The sequence below is a fragment of the Natator depressus genome, chromosome 5 (genome assembly GCF_965152275.1).
Source record: "Natator depressus isolate rNatDep1 chromosome 5, rNatDep2.hap1, whole genome shotgun sequence".
Taxonomy (NCBI): Eukaryota; Metazoa; Chordata; order Testudines; family Cheloniidae; genus Natator; species Natator depressus.
The window spans coordinates 67797712-67821036 of record NC_134238.1 but is presented as its reverse complement, the minus strand read 5'-3'; the positions used below and the strand labels follow the sequence as shown (position 1 = coordinate 67821036).

At 39.6% G+C, this 23325-nt stretch overlaps 1 protein-coding gene across 4 annotated transcripts in view; it reads right to left on the bottom strand.

Annotated features, from left to right (window-relative positions):
* FER (FER tyrosine kinase) overlaps positions 1-23325 on the bottom strand; it is a 412213-nt gene that overhangs the window by 223170 nt on the left and 165718 nt on the right. For all 4 annotated transcript variants that reach the window (XM_074952926.1, XM_074952925.1, XM_074952927.1 and 1 more), the window contains 2 exons: positions 14171-14374; positions 5861-5983 (listed from right to left, as the gene is read on the bottom strand). In XM_074952926.1, coding sequence (XP_074809027.1) covers positions 5861-5983; positions 14171-14374 — 327 coding nt within the window. The remainder of the gene's footprint in view (positions 1-5860; positions 5984-14170; positions 14375-23325) is intronic.

Here is a 23325-nt window from a genome sequence, read left to right as displayed (position 1 = left end):
TAAAATTATAATCATACATGTGTCTTTGTCTTGAACTATAACTTTCTCTAAGGTTCCTTCCCCACTCTGAACTCTAGGGTACAGATGTGAGGACCTGCATGAAAAACCCCCGAAGCTTATTTTTACCAGCTTAGGTTAAAACTTCCCCAAGGTACAAACTATTTTAACTTTGGCCCTGGACTTTATTGCTGCCACCACCAAGCATCTAACAAATATAACAGGGAAAGAGCCCACTTGGAAATGTCTTTCCCCCCAAAATCCCCCCAAGCCCTACACCCCCCTTCCTGGGGAAGGCTTGATAAAAATCCTCACCAAAAATCCTCAATTTCTCTAGAAGACCTGTCTTTTAATTATGACTTGACCTAAGTCTGCCATATAAATTCACAAATGCCTAAACCACTGAATCTTCATAAGAGAAATCAAGAGTGTATTCATCTAGAACAGGAATGAGTAGCAATATGCATTTAAGACTGCAAGTTGTGACAGAAAGAAAGGCTCCCAACACAAAATTTAATCCATCCCTTCAAATTTTTTCAGCGCACACAGGCAAATATAAAAAATAAATTCTTGTTGCGAGCAAAAACAGAAAAATGCTTTACTTTCTTACAACTGGTATGGCAAAAGATCTGAGATTATGGTTTAGGAAAGTGATCCTGAATTATACATTGTTATGATTTCTATACGTTTTGTAAAATGACAAAGGTGCTTTCCAAATTTCTGAAACGGATTATTTTTCTGACTAAGCACAATTGGCTACTTCAGAACTACGTTAAGAGTTGAAATGGAAAGATTTAGTTCTTAATTATACAGGGCTGGTTGATGTGTGGATATGAAAGACTAGCTACTGAAGGAAATATGGAGATTGTTAGCTCTCTCAGATTGTGCTTAGCTGATAAGGTCTCAGCTGGAGTATTTGTCCCCTCTTCTGGGTGCCACATTCCAGGCAAGAGGTAGACCAATTGGAGAAAGTCCAGAGGGGAGCAACAAAAATGATTAAAGGTTTAGAAAACATGACCTATGAGGAAAGATTGAAAAAAACTGGGTTTAGTTAGTCTGGAAAAGACTGAAAGGGGACATAACAGTTTTCAAGTACATAAAAGGTTGTTACAAGGAGGAGGGTGAAAAATTGTTCTCGTTAACCTCCGAGGACACGACAATAAGCAAGGAACTTAAACTGAAACAAGGAAGGTTTAGGTTAGACATTCAGGAAATTTTTCCTGACTGTCAGGATAGTTAGGCACTGGAATAAATTCGCTAGGGAGGTTGAAGAATCTCCATCATGGAAGGTTTTTAAGAACAAGTTAGACAAACACCTGTCAGGAATGGTCTAGTTATTATATAGTCCTGCCGTGAGTGCAGGAGACTGGACCAGATGATATCTTGAGGTCTCCTCCAGTCTACACGTCTATGATTCTATGACTATGTAGACCTTTTCTTGTATGTATAGTGCTTTATGAGTTTTCTTGTTTCCTTCTATTCAACAATGGTTTCTTGACTATAAGGTGAAGTTCAATTTCAAATTTTGATTGAAATAATGTTGCATTTAAGACTGGAGAAAGGAAGAAATACTTAGATCTGGTTTTCAATGTGCATCAGTGTCTTCAAGTTATAAACAGGAATAATTACCATTAAAACAGTTCTGTTGGAAGAACAGGCTGACCCAGAGGCAGATTTGAGTAGATGGGCTTCCTTATTACAGTACTTGTTCCCCTGGACCCAATTGTCCAGTAAGCACTGGATTAGTTACATCATACTCTTTTTATCTACATTGGTACGTAAATTTCTACATTTATTACAACACCCCCAAAACCCTTATGGAGTAATATGGACGCCCATACAATGAATATTAATAACCCTCTATTGAATATAATTATCCCCGCCCGATTACTATTTACCTCATTAGCATATTCTACCGATAAGTTTTACTTTGAAGATACACCTCTTTGCTACAATTGCAGTCATGAACTCCTTGCATCAGCAGTTTGCAGGGAAGGGAGAAAGGGGCCATGACCCCAAACTTGCCTGTGCAGCTGGGCTATTATGGCTGCCCGACTCGAATCAACAGACCGCCTACCCGATTCAATGGTTGCCCCTAGGAAGGTTACTGAGGGTAGGACCAGCTGAACTTTTCTTCCATTCAGCTTCAGTACTGCTTCCCCAAGACCCCTAACTACTTCTCAGATAGCTGCAGCCACCTCCTCCTTTCCCATCCCCGGATGAGAATGTCATCCACATACTGAATACATCACTGGCTTATGGGCCCCAATGCATCCAGAATCCACTTGAGCTCCTGGTGAAACAGGGTGGGGGCATTACTGTACTCTTGGGGCAGAACCCGCCATTGGAATTGAGACCCCTGCCAAGTGAAGGCAGTCTTCCGCGGCTGTCCTGGGCCAGAGGAATGGACCAGAATCCATTGGACACATCTAGCACAGAAAACCACTGATCCCCTGATTGAATTCGGGCAATCATTTCGGGCAGGCATGCCACTAGTGGTGTGAGGAGCGGAGTGACTCGGTTTAGTTCCCAGTAATCAATGGTTAGCCTCCAGGACTCATCTGGTTTACGTACAGGCCATACGGGGGCATTAGCGCAGGAGATGGCGGGTTCAATAAGCCCCCGCTGCTCTAGGATCCCCATTGTAATGGAGAGATCCTGAATAGCCGCTTGAGGAATGGGGTACTGCTTAACTGCTGGAGGAGCTCCCCCGTCTATACTCACTAAAGTTTAGAGCTGCCCAGCATCCAGACTGTCCATTTCCCATCCCGGCAGGTCCTCCCAACCCAAGTGAATGATTCCCGGTTTTGGCCCTTTTGCTACACTGCTTACCAACCCGAGGGGGATCACCTGACCATTCCCATTAGGAATGGACCACAGTTGGTGGTTACACAGATCAATGACCACATGCTTTAAACTGGGTACCCCTATGATATTGAGATGGACATTGGGGCCAACCCCCCAGGGAGCGGAATCAAAAGGCTCTGCCTCGGACAGCCAGAGTATCCCGTCCTGTTCAATTCCCCAATTTTGGCCTCCCGTGGCGTCTCCAGACAATATTTGCTGGCCCCGTTCCCGGGCAGGACCGTGTGCCAGATTTAAGCTTGATCCAGAATCAAAAAGGTAGGTCCCTTCAGGCCCACCATTCAGCTGCCCCCGGATTACCGGGCAGCTGAACTGGTCCACAGAGAGAGACCAGCTCTGCGGACTGGCCTGAGGGCTCCCCTAGTCAATGGCCACCACCGCGGGGCCCATGCATGCCTGCATTTAAAGCATGTCTCCCTCTGGGCAAAATTATTGGCGTGGCAAACGGAGCAGGGCCAGTCTCCTTTCCTTGCTACAGGGCTGGGCTTAGAGCCTGAGGAAGTTGGGCGACCGGGCTGGGACCTTTGGGGCTTTGGCCCACGCTCCCTGAGGAGGGCATCAAGGCCCTCCTCCAAGCGCCGGATCTGGGCAGAGGTATCCTTACCCGTGGGTCCATTTTGAGATGTAAGGGTTTCTCAGGCCATATTCTGCCGTGCGTATGGAGAGGCCCTTTCCACTAATGCAGGCAGGATGGCTGCCTGGAAGGGTCTTGCCTGCAACTCCAGCCAATTGTGGAGTCGGGGGCTCAGGCACTGCAGCCAAGCATCGAGAAGGGCTGCTCCCCGACCAGCCCCAGGGGGTAATAACCATTTGTCTTCAAGGTCCCCAAATACCTGAACCCAGACCTAGATGCGGGAGATGGCAGCGTGCAGGTGTTCCCCGGTATAGGGTTTAACTTAACCAAGCCCGCTGTTAGGGAATACACCCCGAAAAGAATCCGGGCTGTGTCCAGGACAATCGTTCAACAATCCTTACCCTGGAGGCCCACAGCCGCTGCCAAGGGGCCCAACAGCATCTCCCAGGCTAAAACCAAATCACTACCAGAATACTGGTACAGCTGGCTTTCTATTCGCTCTAGCCATTGCAGGAAAGCATTCCATTCTCGGGGCGGGGGGCCCAATTCTCGGTATAGGCTCTCCCTGTCTCCTTCCGACATGGAGGTGATGGTAACCTCTTGCCGGACAGTGGGGCCACCGTCCCCCGCATTTAGAGCCTGGGGTGGTACTTGAATACCGGACCGGCGCAGGAGTTCTGTCACCTCGTCTTTTGCAGCCTGGTCCTCCTTTGCCATCCTGACCATAGTTCGTGTCATGACAGGGTAGATGGATTTTATTGAGGAATTGGGATCTTCATAGGCAGGAGGGGCGGAGGGTGCAGGAGGGGCAGAAACGGTGGAGGGTGGGGTAAATAGGGGCCGGGGGAAAAGAATTCTACTTTAAGGCATCTACTTGTCCCTTCAGGGCCAGTTTCTCAGACTTAAGATGATTAAGATCATCCATGCAACTCTCAGCCATTCTGACTGCTAGCACACTGTGATGATTTACCATGCGCTGCTCTTCAGCAATCTGCTGTAGAGTTTCCACTTTGCTTTTAAGATCCTTATCCTCCTCCCATAAACCTGACAGACCCTCACACACAGCCGGCAACCAAACAACCTTTTTCTTAATCTGGGAGCATTTGGACGCTAGGGCAGCTTCCACCCACCCCTGGATGGCTAGCCAATCCTGACTGGCCGCATAAGGACCCCCCATTTCCCTACCAATTTATTAATAAACTCCTTAACCGGGGTTGCAGTAAAGGGCCCATTCAACTTACTCATCGAATCCATGGTGAGACGTGGTGATCAGGCACGATTCTCCCCTGGGATCCTGTTCATGACGCCAGATGTATGGACGTTCATATTACTCCATAAGGGTTTTGGGGATGTTGTAATAAATGTAGAAATTTACATACTAATGTAGATAAAAAGAGTATGATGTAACTAATCCAGTGCTTACTGGACAATTGGGTCCAGGGGAACAAGTACCGAAATAAAGAAGCCCATCTACTCAAATCTGCCTCTGGGTCAGCCTGTTCTTCTTCCAACAGTTCTCCCAAACTTTGTAAAGATACTATTGTTTAAAAGAATGCTCTTTTCCTTCCGAACACTTTTATATGCAACACAGCTTCATGGAGAAGGAAACCAATGTCATGGTCTATGGCAGGGATCAGCAACCTTTGACACGCAGCCCGGGGGTAAGCCGCCTGGCGGGCCGGGCCAGTTTGTTTACCCGCAGCGTCTGCAGGTTCTGCCAATCACGGCTCCCACTGACCATGGTTCACTGCTCCAGGCCAATGGGGGCTGTGGGAAGCAGCGTGGGCCAAGGGATGTGTTGGCCGCCGCTTCCCGCAGCACCCATTGGCCTGGAGCAGTGAACCGCAGCCAGCGGGAGCCCTATCGGCCGAACCTGAGGACGCAGCAGGTAAACAAACCGGCCCGGCCAGCCAGGGGGCTTACCCTGGCGGGCCGCATGCCAAAGGTTGCCAATCCCTGGTCTATGGGTTACTGAGCCAGGAACAGATTCTACCTGGAAGGTCAAAAAAAAAAAAAAAAGAGGAAAGAGAAGAATGAAGTATAAGAAAGCTTTGTCAGACTCAGAATGACATCCTTCCAGAAGGATGGTATGTGGGTACTTGTGATGCAGACCCTTGAGAGTGAGGAGAGTGTGTTAATTGGGATCAATCTTCAGTGCTCAAACAAAAAGACTGTAAACAGCTCAGGAAGCTGCAGAGTAATGAGCAATAATGAGTTATTAGTTAAGTGTTTCGGAAGCTGGAGTAATCACTTAAGAGGAACAGAGGAGTCTGCTATCTTGAAGCACTAACTGAATGAGATAGTTCTGATTAACCTACAAACTGCTTAACATTTCATTCGTAATTGCAAAAATCATGGTTTAAAAGGTTAAATGAAATGCAGCAAAATCTTCTACTTAACAAAATACATAGGATATATGCATACCTTAACAACAGGATTCAGCAGAACTACACCTGATTTCTTAGTAATTACTTGTTTTGTTGTGTAATGATGGTCTATAAGCTGAGGAATAGTTGGAAACCCAGTTCCTTCAAATCGGTACTGATTCTGTAAGGGGGGAAAAAAATTCAGTTTCAGAACAGCTCCAATGAGGAAATGCAAAAGATGCAATTAGCAACAATTAGCCACGAATAACTGGAAACAGAAAAGTTTAATTTCATAGGATTAAATCTTGGTCTCACCCAAGTCAATCCAAAAACTTCCAGCGACTTCAATGGGACCATGATGTGGGTCACAATAACTAGAAAAAATATCTATTCATTCAATTAGTGTATCATAATAAAATAAACAGATCTCAACTCTTAAATTAAAACTAGAAAGAAGGAAGTCCTTGTGATTCAACAGATGGCACAGTAACAGTGACTTTGAGACATACTAAATATGAAAAGGATATGCAATAAAATATTACCAACTTAAAGAACAAAAACCATTTATTTTAAGACCACACCTAAACATGTAAAATAAGGATGTACTGCAAAAAATATCTTTGAAAATCTAGTAAACACAGGGTAAATTTCAGCTCTGTGGCGCAGAAACGAAGCTTGAGGAACAGGGGCCAAATCTTAATTCACCATGTAATGTAGTCCCAGGCAACGTGTGATAAAAGTGACGAATGATTCACTGGCACACACAGAATAAAAATTTTGGTGGGTCTTAAATAAATAAATAAATAAATAATGTGTGACCAGCAATCTTCAATAGTACTTAGGATAAAAACCCAGGCATCTCCATACTTCAGAAATGCTGAGTGAGATGAAAGGCATTTTTGCCTCCCTGCACTTCCATCCCTCTCTTTTTTTCTTATCTGTCTCTCTCTCTTTTTCATCTTAAATATTAAAAAAGTTCCTGCTGTGGCTACTGTAACTCTCTTGCCATCATGCAGGAACTGTGTAAACTCTTTCACAAGCTGTACTTCCTATCACAGAACATCAGGAAGCATTGTATCTGTAGGTGCGGAGAAAGAATGCAAGTGACACAGGTACACTAGTGGCTGGAAGGGCAGTGACAAAAGATTTAGAAAATTCTTTGGGAAAAAACCTGTACTGCTCAGTTCAGCCTCTTACAGTCCTGAATTCTGTACAGGATTTCAGTGACTAGTATATGGGTTAGGCTATTTGTGCCCATATAAATGCATGTTTATCTTCGTTTATTCCGTACTCAGCACCTTCTACAGCACAAACATTGCCATAAACAATGTGGCCACAAACATTTAGTACAAGTAAAGCCAAGGACTGGAATAGTAAAAGTGATCTAAATTGAGATTCAGGTTCAGGGCAAAGAAAATTAAATAATACTGCTAAAGAATTGTTTTTAATTTATAATATTTTGCAAGTGCACTCAGTATACTAGGGCTCTTATGGAAAATGACTTTTTGGGAACTACAATGACTGCCTGCCAAGGTATTATCATTTTTTAGGCAAGGAAAGATAACAGGCCAGTTTGAACATATGAACATTCTCTTTGTATCTGTGCACTGCTCCCTGCCGCTCATCAAACATAAGCTGCTTGTCTTTATTTTCAAGGCCCTTCATGGTGTACCCGCCCCCTACGTATCATCTCTCATTCACTGTCAAAATGTTGATGCTGGTCATCCCATGATGTCCACCTCTGTTGCCCATTTCTAAATTTTCAAGCAAGCACCTTCATGCTTTTTCCTATGCCACCCTCACACTTGGTAAGTGCTAAACAGCCACTATTTTCCTTCAAATCCCTCCTGAAAACTCATTTCCTGTGATGCTTACGGATAAACTGACAACAGTTAGGCTGCTGGTATGCAGAAATCACTGCCTCGTATGCTGACCAATATTGTTGCATTGTTTCTTTGTTACTCCTGCCAATCTTTCTATTTGTAACTGTGTGTTTTCTCCTATTTTATACAGAGGTTGTAAGCTCTTTGGGGCAGGAACCATTTTTAATTCTGTTGGTACAGTGCCTGCCACATTGGGGTCCTGGTCCATTACTAGGGCTCCTAAGCGCTACAGTAATACAAATAATTGAGAATAATTTGAAAATTGATTAACATTGAATGACAGCAATGGATTTAGATGCTTAATAATAGTAATTCTTATTCATATTCACAGGGTTAAACTGATGACCAAATTTGGACTCAGGAAGGAATTTTTCACCAAGACTTAATGGAAAGGAACTTGAACTTCCTTTATGCAAATATCATGGAACAGGCAACATTCATTACAACTAGGAGGTATATTCCCAGATCCATCAATTTCTTTATCAGAAATTTAGTCATCAGCACTTTTGAGCATTAGAACTGTTTTTTTATTATTATTTATTATTATTTGTATTGCAGTAGCTCCTAGGAGACCCATTCATGGACCACTGTGAAAACATGTAACAAAAACTGCACTGTAAAAATATGTAACAAAAACTGGCCCTGCCCCAAAGTGCTTACAATAACTTAATTGCTTAAATGGATTTAAGAATTTAAACTCAGACACCAAAGTCTGAAAGTTTTCGGCATAAAATATTAATTTTTATAAGAAGTTGGCACCCATTAGCCAAAAGAGGTGCTCCTATATTAACAGGTTATTCTAAGAGCATAATATCCACTGAGGAGGATAAATGGCCTCTGTAATTAACTGCAATACATTCTCTGTTTTCCATACTTTAAAAAATATGTATATTTTGGACCCTATATTCAACGTTGTTTTCTTCAGGAAATATTTAAATTTATAAAAAATGTACACTCATTTCTTAAAAGTTCAGTTTTAGTTAAAAACAAATGAGCAATTCTTATTTGTTTTTCACAGACTACCTGACAAAACTGATTAGTCAACCGCTGCATCTGACCAGTTCAAAATTTCAAAACATTGGTCAAATCAAACAGGCTATTTAAACAGCTGGACCACTGTCACAACAGCTGTACACTGCACTACTATTCTAGAGGCTTGGATTCAGAGGAAAATTCACATCAACGGAGACCAGGCTTGTCAATATTATGAGACAATCCTGATGTTGGTTACACAATGGGATGGAGGTTTCAGCCTCATGCTTTTATTCATGTGTAGTCGCAACTGGGGAGTCTAAGAATCAAATCTGACAGCTGTCCCTGAAGAGACATACCCCAGGCCCTTCCACTGAGAAACAATACCACACAGAAACAACTATTCCAGTAAGGGATGGCAGGTGAAACTGGAGTGAAAATGCAAGGAGATAGTCTTATCCAAGAATAAATAAATAGGAAATAACTTAGATCTCTGGGGATTGTGCACACAAAACTAGGAAAATCCATGTAGTTTTGAAAATGTCTTGTGCTTATTTTTTTTTAATCTATCATTTTAAATGCATGTTACCAAAGAGAAGCAAAATAAAAAAAACAGTTTGTGCCATGCTCATTTGTATCCTATTTGTGAAACCAGACATATGAATATATATGTAACAAGTGATCACATGCCCTTTTGACAGGAAACATCAAGAAAACTGGCACTGGAACAATACACGAGTCCTAGAAAAAGTGACACCGAAAAAGTGAAAATGACAGGATTGTGATATTGATGCAAGGGAAAATATTTTTCTCATTTGTGTTGCTTCCACTGTTTTGTAAGTTGCTGAAATTTCTTCAGGCAATGTATCTCTATATTTGTGTGGTATTAAGTATTGAAGTTTGGAGTAGTGGGGAGAGAACATGAAAGTGAGAGATGCTGTGCAGTATTCTCTACATCTATAAAACTGGTAAAAGCCAGGAAATTTTATGTGCGTGCATGCAACGGTTAAATAATTCTTTGTAAAGGAATCTGGTGGAGTTGGCAGCTAAAATATAACTACCCTGCTATATATCATTGCAAGACTTTCAACAGCATATTTTTGGATGGTTTTGTTATGTAACTATCTTTTACCAAGTCCAGCTCTGATGCAAAACTCAGTCAATAAAAACTTCTCTGGATTTTCCCAGTAGCCATTATACTTTTCTATTCTCTAATACCCACGCCTTATTAGATGGAGGACTTAGTAGCACTCTTTCTTCCAATAGAAGAGTGTGGATAGCTTCTTCTGAGACCAACACTAAGCCAAAATTGTCAATGAAACAAAAACCAGGAGATCCTGAAACAGAGTCAACCCAATCCATAAACAAGCCAATTTTTGGTCACAGCCTTGGGAGTGAAAGTCTTGAAACCAAATCTCCATCTTTACAACAATGATCAGCTTAACTCCAGTACAGAACAAAATTATGAGAGTAATTGTTTTAACTTTTGGTTAAAAGACGACATTTTTTTTTCCAATCTATCATATTCTATAACGTGACATTTACCTAAATTCGTACAATAAATTCACTGGTTACAATTTACTGTATGTTCCACATAAAGGCCAACACTAGTAGATACAAATTTACTGACATGAGAAAAAGGTCAACTCATCCTTGGTCTAAATTTAGAGATTACAGTTTGAGAAAACGTCTCATGACTTTCCCCAAGCCCACAGAGACTGGCTGTGAAACATTTAAAACTAAAAGATTTTAACTAAATTTAGCATCTCAAACACCACTTGGTTGTAGCCCTGGGATGAAATCCTAACCCTGCTGAAGTCAAAGGGGCCAAGGTTTCACCCCAGAGTATAACAGAAATCATGATAAACTACTAGCCATCTAGCTGAAATAACTGTATTATGAATACTAAAAATAAGTTATTTTGATATAGAACTTATTTTAATGCAAGATAGCATCTGGCTTATAGCGTCTTATGTAAAGGTTTCATATTGCAGCTATAATATTTGCGGTTACTGCAAGAAGGCTCAAAAATACCAGTTAAAAATATTTATTTTCAAATACTTTTCAGAGTACATATAAGTGATTGTCATTGTATTAACTTTCACTTTGCTGTATGAATTATTTCTAAAGCAAAATAGTGTTAAACTGGAAAGATCTGCGAGGAAATATGAAAATTATTTAGTGCAAGTATATGGCTGACCTCTTATTACAGCATTATCCCAAAATGAAGAATTAGATGAGGTCCACTGACTTTCTGTGGATCATATGAAGGTTTCTGAGTCATTGTTGCCACAGTCTCTGTTTATATAGGGTCAGTTAATAGTTTAGCGGAAGCTACAACTGGGATTTCAGAACAAAACAAAACAAGATTTCTGTCCTATTCCCAAAGGCCCAAATTAATCTCAGGTGGTATCATCTTATTCCAGGCTTATGAACGTAACATGCTATAAGAAAAGACAAAAACAGAAGTCCTGGAACATGGAAAGTTTGGCACTGTGCAATGAACGCTGAGGAATAGTCACTCAATACAAAATATCTTATTTGCCCAAAAATTGCCTGCTACATTAACTTTCTACATTCCTTGATTGTTTCAACAGCTGACCAGCCCACACTCTCATTGCTGTAAGGTGCACATTTGAAAGTGTGTGTTATGCAGCTTAATATATTTCAAACTATCATTGAACTCTAGGGGAAAGCTTGAATCCTATAGTGCATGTTGTGCAGCCCTCCCTAGTGCTAACTATCTGCACCTAGTTCCTCCCCTTTGGTGCAAAATCAAGTAAGTTTCTTTTCTGTACTTCTTGGGAAAGCTCTATTTACTTACCTTCTTTGTAAAGTGCTTTAAGATCTACTGGTGAAAAACACTACAAGATCTAGGTGTATTATTATTTATGTATAAGGGGTCAGATGATTTTTGACTGGTGGATAAATGCTAATTTCAAACTATTTACTATGATCAGAGCAATATTTATTACACGTAACTTATAAACTGCATGTGCACACAAGAATACAAATTCATATTTCTCTCTCTCAGTCTACTGGTTCCAGAGTCCTGCTCAGCCCTGGTCTACACTAAGGGGGGGCAGAGATAGATCTAAGTTACGCATCTTCAGCTACATGAATAACGTAGCTGAAGTCAACGTACTTAGACCTACTCACCGTGGTGTCTTCACTACGGTGAGTCGACTGCTGCTGCTCCCCAGTCGACTCTGCCTGAGCCTCTCGTGGTGGTGAGTACAGGAGTCGACGGGAGAGTGCTCGGGGGTTGATTTATTGTGTCTAAACTAGACATGATAAATCGACCCCTGCTGGATCGATCGCTGCCCGCCGATCCAGCGGGTAGTGTAGACATACCCACAGATTCTTTAAGGCCTAGTCTACACTGTTAAATTAGGTCAGTATAACTACGCTGCTCATGTGTGCAAAAAATCCACATCCCTGATACCGTTGCCAATTTTGGTTGGACATATTCCTGGAGCTTTCATCAATTATATAATTTTTAATTAAAGATTAATCTTTAATTCCTGGAGACTTCAGAGCAATCCTGGAGGGTTATCAACCCTAATCCCTGAGCAACACAGTTAATCCGACCTAACCCCCGGTGTAGACAGTGCTAGGTCAAAGAGAGAAGTCTCCTGTCAACCTAGCTACGACCTCTCAGGGAGGTAAATTAGGTCAATAGGAGATAGTGTCTTTACTGCAGTGTTTTGAGTGTAGACAATCCCTAAATTACATCACTTTTAAGTCCTAGTGGAGTATCATCTGAGATCTCAAGAAACTATAAAGCAACCCTAGAGCAAAGGGTTTAGCACATGCTTAATACTGATGGGTCAGGGCCAGGGTGCTCAGCACCTTTGGGATTGAGCACACCTTCTTTATATAGAGGTATGCTCAGTTTTAAAGCATTTATTTTCTTATTTAGGACTTGAAAACACACTCCAGAATATCACTGGCTATATCAAATTATGGTAAAGTAGAATTAACGTTTGTGACCAGATTTCCTCCTACTGGAAAACTCCTTGTATAGATATATTAACAATAACCAAAACGACACCTTCCTAGTAAGTGATCTTCCACAATCTCTCCTACCTTTAGATGGGTCTAATGAAATTATTGAGCCCATTAAAATAGACATAACTTAACAAATTGGGGAGTGCAACAGGTAAAAAAAAAATTCAAAAGAAAGAAAAGAAATGCATTAGCTAAACTGATTTTTATGACAAACTGCTCAAATTCGCCATTTTTTCAATAAATAATATTGATATAAGAAAAATGGAAGAAATCTTGTCCTTTCCTCCCCAACAGCTCCCTCCTACAGAACTTTTGTGGTTCTGCTCAGCTAAAGAGAACAGGATTCCTGTGTCTATGTAGGGTGTGTGCAGCTCCTAGGCAGCACGGATCTCAATTCACAGCAGCACATAGGAGACCGAACAAATCTTTTGCTATGTTTCAGAGTAACAGCCGTGTTAGTCTGTATTTGCAAAAAGAAAAGGAGTACTTGCGGCACCTTAGAGACTAACCAATTTATTTGAGCATAAGCTTTCGTGAGCTACAGCTCACTTCATCGGATGCATACTGTGGAAACTGCAGAAGACATTATATACACAGAGACCATGAAACAATACCTCCTCCCATCCCACTCTCCTGCTGGTAATAGCTTATCTAAAGTGATCACTCTCCTTACAATGTGTATGATAATCAAGTTGGGCCATTTCCAGCACAAATCCAGGTTTTCTCACCCTCCGCGCCCCCCCCCCCCCCCCCACAAACTCACTCTCCTGCTGGTAAAATCTTTTGCTATGTAAACTTTCCCATCCACGGGGAGGCTACTGTGATCCTGGAGTTTATTTAACCTTCTCTTATGGTTTGTTAGCCTGTTTTTGTTTATTTTTCCCTTTTCAAACTCAAAAATAGCTAAGACAATTTCCATAAACTGTACAAAAAATTCGTCTTAGAGCAGAGATCAACTATGGAAAATTTCAGCCCCAAGAGTGAATGTTTCAGAAAATTATGACCATGTGAAAAGAGGGGGTTACATTGAAATTGATTTGGAACCTGAGCTATCATAGCACTATCAAGCACCAACTATAAAAAAAGGAGTGGGGGAATAAAAAAAGATAAATTGTACATATATAATACATTTAAATAATTAGTAACTTCAGAAATTTAAACATTTATAGAAGTAATTTTCTGCTTTCTAACAAAGAATAAAAACCATGGAATAACCTCATATCTTTGTTTTATTCTTAAAAATATTTGACTAACATTGTTTTTTAAAATTTCAGCATTTAACTCAACACGGGAAATCAGAGATTACCATTTTTTTTTTTTAACAGATTTCATACTGGCCTTTCTATATGAGAAGACTAAAAACCTACTTCACAGTAATTCTCATAGTTTTATCCATAGTAATGAATGCCTTTTATTCTGAACTACTTATCTAAAATAATTCTTCAGTTAAATACAAGCTGCCTGACATGAAATAAACATTCAGTACTACATCAGAGACGTACATCAGCATATTGTATGATAAAGTGTCTCCGTTGTCCATCTGAAAACACAGAAAGGACATATTCACCAGGTTTCCCGTGGCTCTCTCGCACCAAGAAGTCTCCTTGCTGCTTTAACAGCTCCTGGGCTTCTATTCTTGGAATTGCACCATGATACCAATCTTGCTCTGCCAATGGTTTCTCGCTGGTTGATATTACATCAAAGAACTTTAAAAAAATATAAAGGAAAAGAAGTTAGCATACTGTAACCCATTTTCTATGTTTTGTCTTTTCATGAAATCCATGATAGACTCTGACAAACACTTTCACGCTTCTCTTCAATTGTCTATTTCCATTAGACAATTGAAGTGATACATCTATTCTCAGAATCAAAGTAACTGAACACTTTTTTTAACTATGCTTTTTTAAAAATAGAGGCATATGTATATATGAAAGCTCAGTACAGATTTCTGAAAATACAGACAAAAGGAATATCAATAGTACTATCAAGACAATTTCATTTTTACTTTTAAAAAAACCTCTTTCTTGGCTGAATTATCTTTCTCACTCTCAAACTTTCTTGATATGGTGTTAAGCTTTGAAATGAAATATTTCCTTACTCAATGAGAAAGGGGTTAGGAATTTATGAGACATTATGGGTGGAATTTTCAAAAGCACTTGCATTGACTGAGCTCTAGGTTCACAGATTTTGAATTACCCCCCACAAAAGCCTGTAACCAAGTAGCAGCATTAGGAACCAAGTTTTTCCAGCAGTCTCTCAGCATATGTGCAGCGTGACCAGCCATTTGATAGCATCGTCATCAGCCAGGTGAAGAGCCGGTAGTTATTTAGTATTTGTATTGCAATTGAACACTGAGGCCTCGCCCCATTGTACTTGTGAATTTAATCAGGAATTCTGAGGTAAGACACACAAGAATTATTTTTTATAGGTTGCAACTGGAGTATGACTTGAGCTTTTTAAAAATTTATCTTTGTAATTTATGTATTTATTTATTTAGTATGTGCTAGAATAGGTTGTTGTTGGTTTTACAATAAAGTCTAGTTTTCAATAATCAGGTCAGACCTATTTGTTAGGGCAAAACTGTGCAACTCCATGTTGGTGAGCACTTACACGAGCAGTCCCAATTAAATCATGCAAGTGCTTGCTATTACAAGGTGGACTGTTCGTTTTAAATTAGGAACTCCATTTTGTTTTGTGTGTGGAACATATGTCTAAACTTGCCAAGGAAAGCCCTGCCCAGGAAAGGTGTCTGACACCTTGTTGAAAGACCATCATGGAGAGCCATCTAGACCTATCAAGTCTGAAAGTCTCAACTACTGGCCCATGAGCATGGAACAATGATTTTTCTACACACAGGGCTACAGGCAGGACATGCAGGACTGGGGAAGGGGCCTAGATCAACCCAGTGGAGCATATGGCAAGGAGCGAGCACCTCCACTTAAGAGGGGGTACTGCTCTGTGCAGGATGCCAACTATCCCCACATGTAAAGAGATCTTGCTGGAGACAGAGGGTGGGCAGGAGGGACTCTATCAGCCTGAAATGCTGACAAACAACAAACTCACAGAAGGGGCACGATCAGACATGGGAAGGGTGCATTCTTAGGAATTTTTGTTGTTTTCAAAGATGTGCAATTTTAAAGTAAAATTTCTGCAGCTAAGAAATAAAGTTCTTTGCTACGCACGTGTTCCCTTGCCTTCCTGACATGTCCCAAAAAGGGTTAAACTAGAAATCCAGAATGCCCACAACCTAGGTGGAGTTCTAGGGAAGTGTGTGTAAGCGACTGGGAAGGCTTGAAAGGCTCAGAAACTAATCTTGGGATCTAGGGCGGCTGCAGATACAGAACCCCAGAAGGTCTGAGCTCTGGAAATATATCCTATAGACCCAGAGCTAGAAACAATTGCTAGATTCTACCCAAATAGTTTAGAAGGATGTGGGACCCAGCAATTAGGTCCATTCACAAGAGACTGGAGATTGTAGAGAGGGGAAGGTAGCCAGGTTGTAACACTTACCACATGAGTAAGGGTGACACAATCTAGCCTTTAGTGAATAGAGAGTGAATTCGTCACCCAATTCTTTTGTAAAGGACCCATTAGCAAACAAAGAAAAATACAGAAATATCTCCCAGGATATCATATTTTCGTCCTTATTTTTAATATTTCCATTCAAAACCAGTTAAAACCCAAGATCAAATTTCTCCATCATTATTAAAATTCAATAACACCAAAGTTATTCTCCTTTGAAATTACCTACATATAAAATAAACTTTTCAAATTACTAAGAAAAAAATTCGTATAAAAGGTTAAATTAGTTCAGCTTTTGTGAAAGATGCTGGGATTGACTGCCCAAAAGAGTGAGACAGCACTGAATGTTCACAGAAAAGCTGCAGAATACTGTCACGGCAGCAAAATCTTATGCACATTACTTCAGTGCTACTCTGGAGAGAACTTCGAGTGGTATTAGATCGAGAGGTTTCGATACATAATCACTTCATGGCCTTCCTGCTGAAATGTGCAATAAAAGGTGCCATTTGTGATGGACTCTGTAATGTGGACACTAGTTCACTAAGAAGGAAACAAACAGACTAAGCCACACAGCTTAGTTTATAGAACACAAACAAGCAAGTCTTCAGATGGTAACAGTTTCTCACTTCCAACTTGCATCATGTCTGAATCAATGTCCATGACTGTATCATTACCAGTCCCCAGCATAAAATAGCCTAAGAGTACTTTTTTGACATAGAGAAGATTTAGGGGAAAGAAAATGGGAACAGGTTAAGCGTTTTTTTTTCTTTTCTTTTTCTTTCTAAGAACTTGCATTGTACTTAGATAACATTTGGAAAAACTGTTTAAATTTTTGTCGGGTGTTTGTCGGGTTTGAAGGCTTTGTCGGGTGTTTCTCTCAAATTTCACATAATGTTTTAGTATTCATTCTGTGGTCATTTTAGCTGAAGCATGAATTATCAATTAAGTATTTCTTCACAGAAACTAAATGAAATCTAAATCAATAAATGATGGTGCTTTTTATGTTATATAAATTATATAACTTCTGCATGAACAAACCCCCCCACTCTTAATAATTTTATTGTATAAATTAATTAAAGTACTATGTTTTAAATAAACAGGATATATGATCATATGCACTTCAAAATTGCTATTTAGGGGAATATGGTTACAGCCAAGAAAGAGTATCTAAGAAAGATGTATTATCATTTTGACATTCATTGCAAATGAATTTATCACTCTAATCACTACAACACTAAATTTCTACTACCACTTTAGAGTTAGAAGAAAATTTTGCAGGATTTAATATGAACAGTTTAAACACAAAATATTGCCCTTTTAAATAAGGTAATTTCCTTTTCACTGTTTTACAATTCCCATATGTTTTTCTTAAACAATGTTTACTGTAAAGTAAGACTTCAAGAAACATTCAATTGCTTGATAATACAAATTAGAGACTGCAAGATACTTATATTCTAGGACTCAGATTTTATTTTATTTTTAGGGATGAAGATGTCTCTATCTGACACTGACATATATAGTTTTTCTCTCCCTCTCTCTATCTAATGGAGGAATTCAAATATTTAAATGGGAAGGTTTTATTTTTAAGTTTCTTTTACTAACCAAATTAACAATCACCATAAAATTAAATGGTATTTGAAATATTTATTTCTATTTATTATTCTCTCTTTCTCTCGCTCTCTCCTTTCTTCCCTTCAGGGATTTCTGTGGTTCACCATACCTTATCTTGGGCCTTTGGGGGGGTTCCCTCAGATTCCCCTTCACTCTCCCCTTATATGTCAACCAATCTCCCCTTCCTCCCTTGTGGATCCTCCCCTCCCTTCCACTTTCATCTGAACTTAATATGAAGTTGAAATAAGTTTTACTTTAACAGCTCTCATTAATTGGCTCTCAAGCAGCTGCTCTTATTGAAATGTAGAGCAAAAGGTTTCTGACTCGGCATTTTTTTAAAATGAAGATTTCCCAACCCCATTATCTGTGAAGAGACTGAGCAACAAGTTGTCTCTGAAACAAAACAAAACCTTACCCCCAGACTTTCAGTGTAACACCACATTAAGATGGTTGATAAATGTGTGCTCTTATAAACACAGCAACCCGCCACCCACACAAATACCTCAATGATACTCTATTACTTAATAATGAATATTTGTTCTATTTTCTGACATATAATTAGCTGAAACTTGTTGTATTGCTTTATTCTGTAGTCTTTAAGCAATGAGAATTTTTATATATATATATATATTTTTTTAATCAGGAAGATATTTTAATTCTCCCCCAGAGAAAAGGAAGGGCATACTCTTGGATTAGTAGAAACACAGAAATAAATTTAGGTTGATCCTTTTAGAATTTTCCCTCTAGCACTTTCCATAACCGAAACAGCGTAATTCTTACACTGCCATTAGACACATTCAAATGTAATTTGCTAGTTCTTTTGCAGGGCAATACGGTATATGAAACCAATAGCTACTTCAGGGCAAGGGAACCATAAATGCAAGGAAGCTACAGCATTTTACAAAACACTACATATTAAAGCAAAAGTATATAAACCACAAAAAGATAACAGTGATGGAAACAAAATTTAAAAATATTTTATAACCCGAAATGGCTGAATTTGGTAAGGACAACCACCCATTGTATAAACGTTATTACCAAGTTCATTTAAAAAAAAAAAAAAAAAAAAAAAAAAAAAGTAAGGAACCAGGAAACACCATTACTATCATCACAACTGTCAGATATCTGCAAAAAGTACAAAATTTCTCAGGGGAAAAAAAGAGTGCATTGAATCTGAGGAGCAGCAGAGCCTATTTCAAGGTACAGTTCATTCACATACTGGTCCAAATAGGACAGTGTCCTACCAGTGACACATGGCATCAAAATGTGAGAAGCAAGCGTTTATCTACTAATTTTTGTTTTCCTACCTCAGATCATTAAACTTTATATTACTGCTCTTTACACTTATGGATACCTGACTTGGTTTTAGTCTGACAAAAGCCATTAACTCTGTTGGGATTTTGGGGTTTTCTTGAGTCTCTATCTCTTCTCTGTCTTACTCTTCCTACCTCATTGGGCTTTGAGCTTTTCTCTCTGTTTTCCTTTCACGCTCTCTACACTCTGCCCCTATACTCCATCTCTATCCTTCCCTTGTCCTTTTCTTATCCATCTCCCAAAGGTACTAGAGCACTACATGAGAAAAGCTGCAAAATTCTGGCTTTGGTTACATAAGAGAGTTGTCTGGTCACACAATGGTGACCCTCCTTTCTTCCAGCTGCTAAATTCCTTTAAAAACAACTAAGAAAAATACATTAAATGCTTTTCTAATACTGAAGGAACTATTGCTGTTGTCACAGTTATGTGCTTACAAATGGGTAGGGGAAGTGATCTGTATGACAGTAAATGGCAGGGGAGCTATCCAGCAGACAGCAGCCCGTGCAACGAAAAACTATGAGAATCTCTACATTAGATTCTGGCAGCAGATCTACAGTTGAAACCTCAGCTGCATCCAGTAAGTTGTTTGTGGCTCCTCTATTCTGGGGCTATTCCAGCATTCGTATCTTCACCACAGTTTGGAGAAGTCTTCAAGCTCTCTAAGGTACATTAGGATTGAAAGAGTATGTCTACACTGCATCCAGGAGGTGTGATTCCCAGTGTGGATAGACCGACACATGCTAGCTCTGTTCAAGTTGGCGTGCAACATCCTCGCTGATATTTTAATGCACTAATTTGAGCAATGCTAGCATGAGTCTGTCTACCTATGCTAGGAATTACATCTCCCAACTGCAGTGTAGACATATCCTAACTCCAAGAGGCTATTACACTGACTGAGTTTTCTGGAATACAGAACAATCTGACCAAGGCCCAAAATACTTGCTATACTGCTGTGCCAGGAGAAATAGGAAAGAGTTGCAAAGGGCTTATACACCTTCTCTACACAAGCCAAGAATTACCCCATACTGAAAGAATCCTCAGTTGCCTACTTAGAGCAGCTTTCTGGCCTCTTTGCAATACCATCACTCAGCGTCTCATTCTGAACGGTATCATTTCTTTTCTCTGTTGGTAGCAGCACTACTAGCAGTTCCCAAATGTTCTGAGATAAAAGCTCAGCCAAGCATCCCTTAAGGCTTCAGAGTAGAGTAGTAAATAAGACACTGACTTTTTAATCACCTGTATCCCCTCCTATCAGAGATTAGGCAAATCCCATGGATAAAGACCTTGAAAACGGTAAGATAGCTAAATACTAACAAATGCATGATAATTAACCTGAGCTTTACTAAACTCCTGGGTGTTTGAGGAAGTACAAGGTTTCTCTGCTACTTTCTCCGGAGGGCACTAAAAAAAAATAAAAGGTTTTCTTTGGTTATGCATGACAGTAACTATATTTCCCTCTCACTAACTGTGGACATTTACTGTTATGATAATACTGCATTTAAACCAAGGTATGTCTATTTATTTATTTTTGCTTATAGCTTGTCAAAACAATGAAAGTATATACTCGGAAAGCAAGCAGTTAAAATGATGTGTTCTATAATGAAATCAACACCATTGTTCTTCCAATTTTACTTCTACATGCTATGATTTAAAAATATTTGTACGGCTTTTAGTTTAAAAAAATTATGTTATATTGTTGTATAACACATCTGGCATATTATACACCTTAATATACTTGACTGATTCGTAATATACCTGGAATACTGGGAAAAATGCACATGGAGTTTGAAATGCCAATGTTCTAACAGTTAATCTTCACATCAAGAAGCAGTGCCACATACAGGGCAGCAAGAAAAAGATTAATGGCCAATAACTAGTTATTGTGGCAGTTAGCTACAAAATCAAAAAGGAAATTGTACCCATGCATGTATATGGTAACCATTACTAAAAGGTTGCAACAAATCTTTAACTCACCACAACACATGACAAAAATACTTAAAGAGCGCAGCTGAAAGGATGATATGTTCTAATTTAGTAGGTCACTTGTGTAATGAGACACAGAACCTACACTAGGATACTGTCCTTCTCTGGAATGCTGTTAAAAAAGTTTCTTCATAGATCTGCCCTTCTCTACTCCTCTCCCTACTCACTCACTCACCAAGCATCATCCTCTTCTCTGTCCATTCACACAATATTGTCACTAATTGGAACAAGAGCCTTCTCTGCAGCTCCAGCCATTTGGAACTGACTTCCTGTACCTCCCTGCTTCAATGGGCCTGATTCTGATCTCACTTACACCAACATAATTCAACTGACATAAGCGTCGTTACTCCTGATTTACAGTGATAAAGATCAGAATCAAGTCCATAGGCTCTTGGTAAAATCCTGACTCCACTGAAACCAATAGAAGTTTTGCCATTAACTTCAATGGAGACCGGTTTCACTCTCAATTTCACTTCAAAAATGCATTTACAATCTTAGTTTCTCTTTCGCCCTTTTTATTTATTATTTCATTCTCTAAAATGGTTTGGGATACACTTTTTATGGAACATGCCATAAAAAAATAAAGTTGTATTGAATAATACTGATACGAACGAGGCAAAGGCAGTGGCATAACTATACAAAGGCTGGAGGGCAATACACATGCTCCAGAGTATCTTACTGTAATTATGAACATATGAAATATATTGTATTGTTATGCCAATTACAACAGCTTTATATCTTAATAACATGATTAATCATATAATGTAGATGCTTCATCTCTTTCTGGTAAAGATCTGTTCCCTTTAAGTGTAGTGCTGATCCAGTACAGCTTTAGATGTGTCAAGCAATGCAACTTCCACCATTTTCCTGGGGAAATTATCCCACAAGCTAATATATCTAAAGGCTTGTCTACATGACAGATTATGTTGGTATAATTTATGTCACCCAGGGTATGAATAAGCCACCCCCGTGAGCGACGTAATTTACATTGACCTAAGCCCCGGTGTGGACAATGCTATGGTGGCAGAAAAGCTGTGTCCCGCCAGCACAAAGCATCTTCACCAGATGCACTACAGCAGCGCAGCTGTGCTGCTATAGTGCTTCTAGCGTAGACTAGCCCTCACTTTCAAGAAGTTTTTTCCACTATTGAACCTAAAAATTCCCTTTCTTAATTTCATCCCATTACTGCTATTTATAGCCTTGTTTGGACCACCCTAAATAATTCCTCCTCTTTATTACAATTTATACTCTTCAAATACATATAGACATTTTGTCACCTCTCCCCCACATCTATTTCAATTATTTTTAGCTTAACTACACCTTTCATGGTTGCTTGGTAACGATACAATACTGACTATTGAGAAGGCCCATTCATACCACACCCCTGTTTCGTAAGAAGTTTCCTTTTGGGCTGAAACTTCAGGTGACGGACCTCACCCCGAAGATGAATTTTTTTCTAAGTTCTAGTGAGCTTTATTTGGACCTTATTTGAGTTTTTGGAGCAATAACTTGCTCTTCGCTCAGCTAAGTTTTGGAAGGGAAATGTTTTTAAAATAAAGTTAGACATGTAAGTGAAATGTATGCAATTCAGCATTTTCTCTAAGTTTTTTAGCGTATGCTTCAAAATAGATCAGCAAGCATCACACAACTTGTTTTTCTTTCCGTCCTCTTATTTTTATTTTTTAAACTGTCTTAATGCATCCACGCCTCAAAAAACTTCCTTTGTTGCTTAGGGGCCTGCTCCAAAGCCTATTTAAATAAATGCAAAGACACCCATTGACTTAAATGGACTTTGGATCAGGCACTAGAACACCAGATGTCCCAAAGAGTGCCTCAAAAATCAATACATAAGTCAAAGAGCTCCTTCATGTATCAATATCCCTAATAACTGTTTTTAGTAAGGGGTGCAAATGCATTGAGGCGGCATATAAGGAATGCACAATACCACCAGGTTCACCAGGGAATACCACAATGCACCAGACCGTCAATCAGTCAATAAATTAATGCTTTACAAAAATGAACTTTTTCCGGTGTGACAATGACCCCGGAGCAATGGAAGAGACATTTGATACATCTTTTGTAAGAGTGCACTAAATAAAAGTAGTTCTGACTCATACTGTTATTTCATGGGATTATCATGTCTACTGACCAGTCAGAATTTAGGATTTTTAATGCTATTTTAATATAATATTTTCCATGTAGGTTGAAGTGTGTTGTAGTGTTAAAA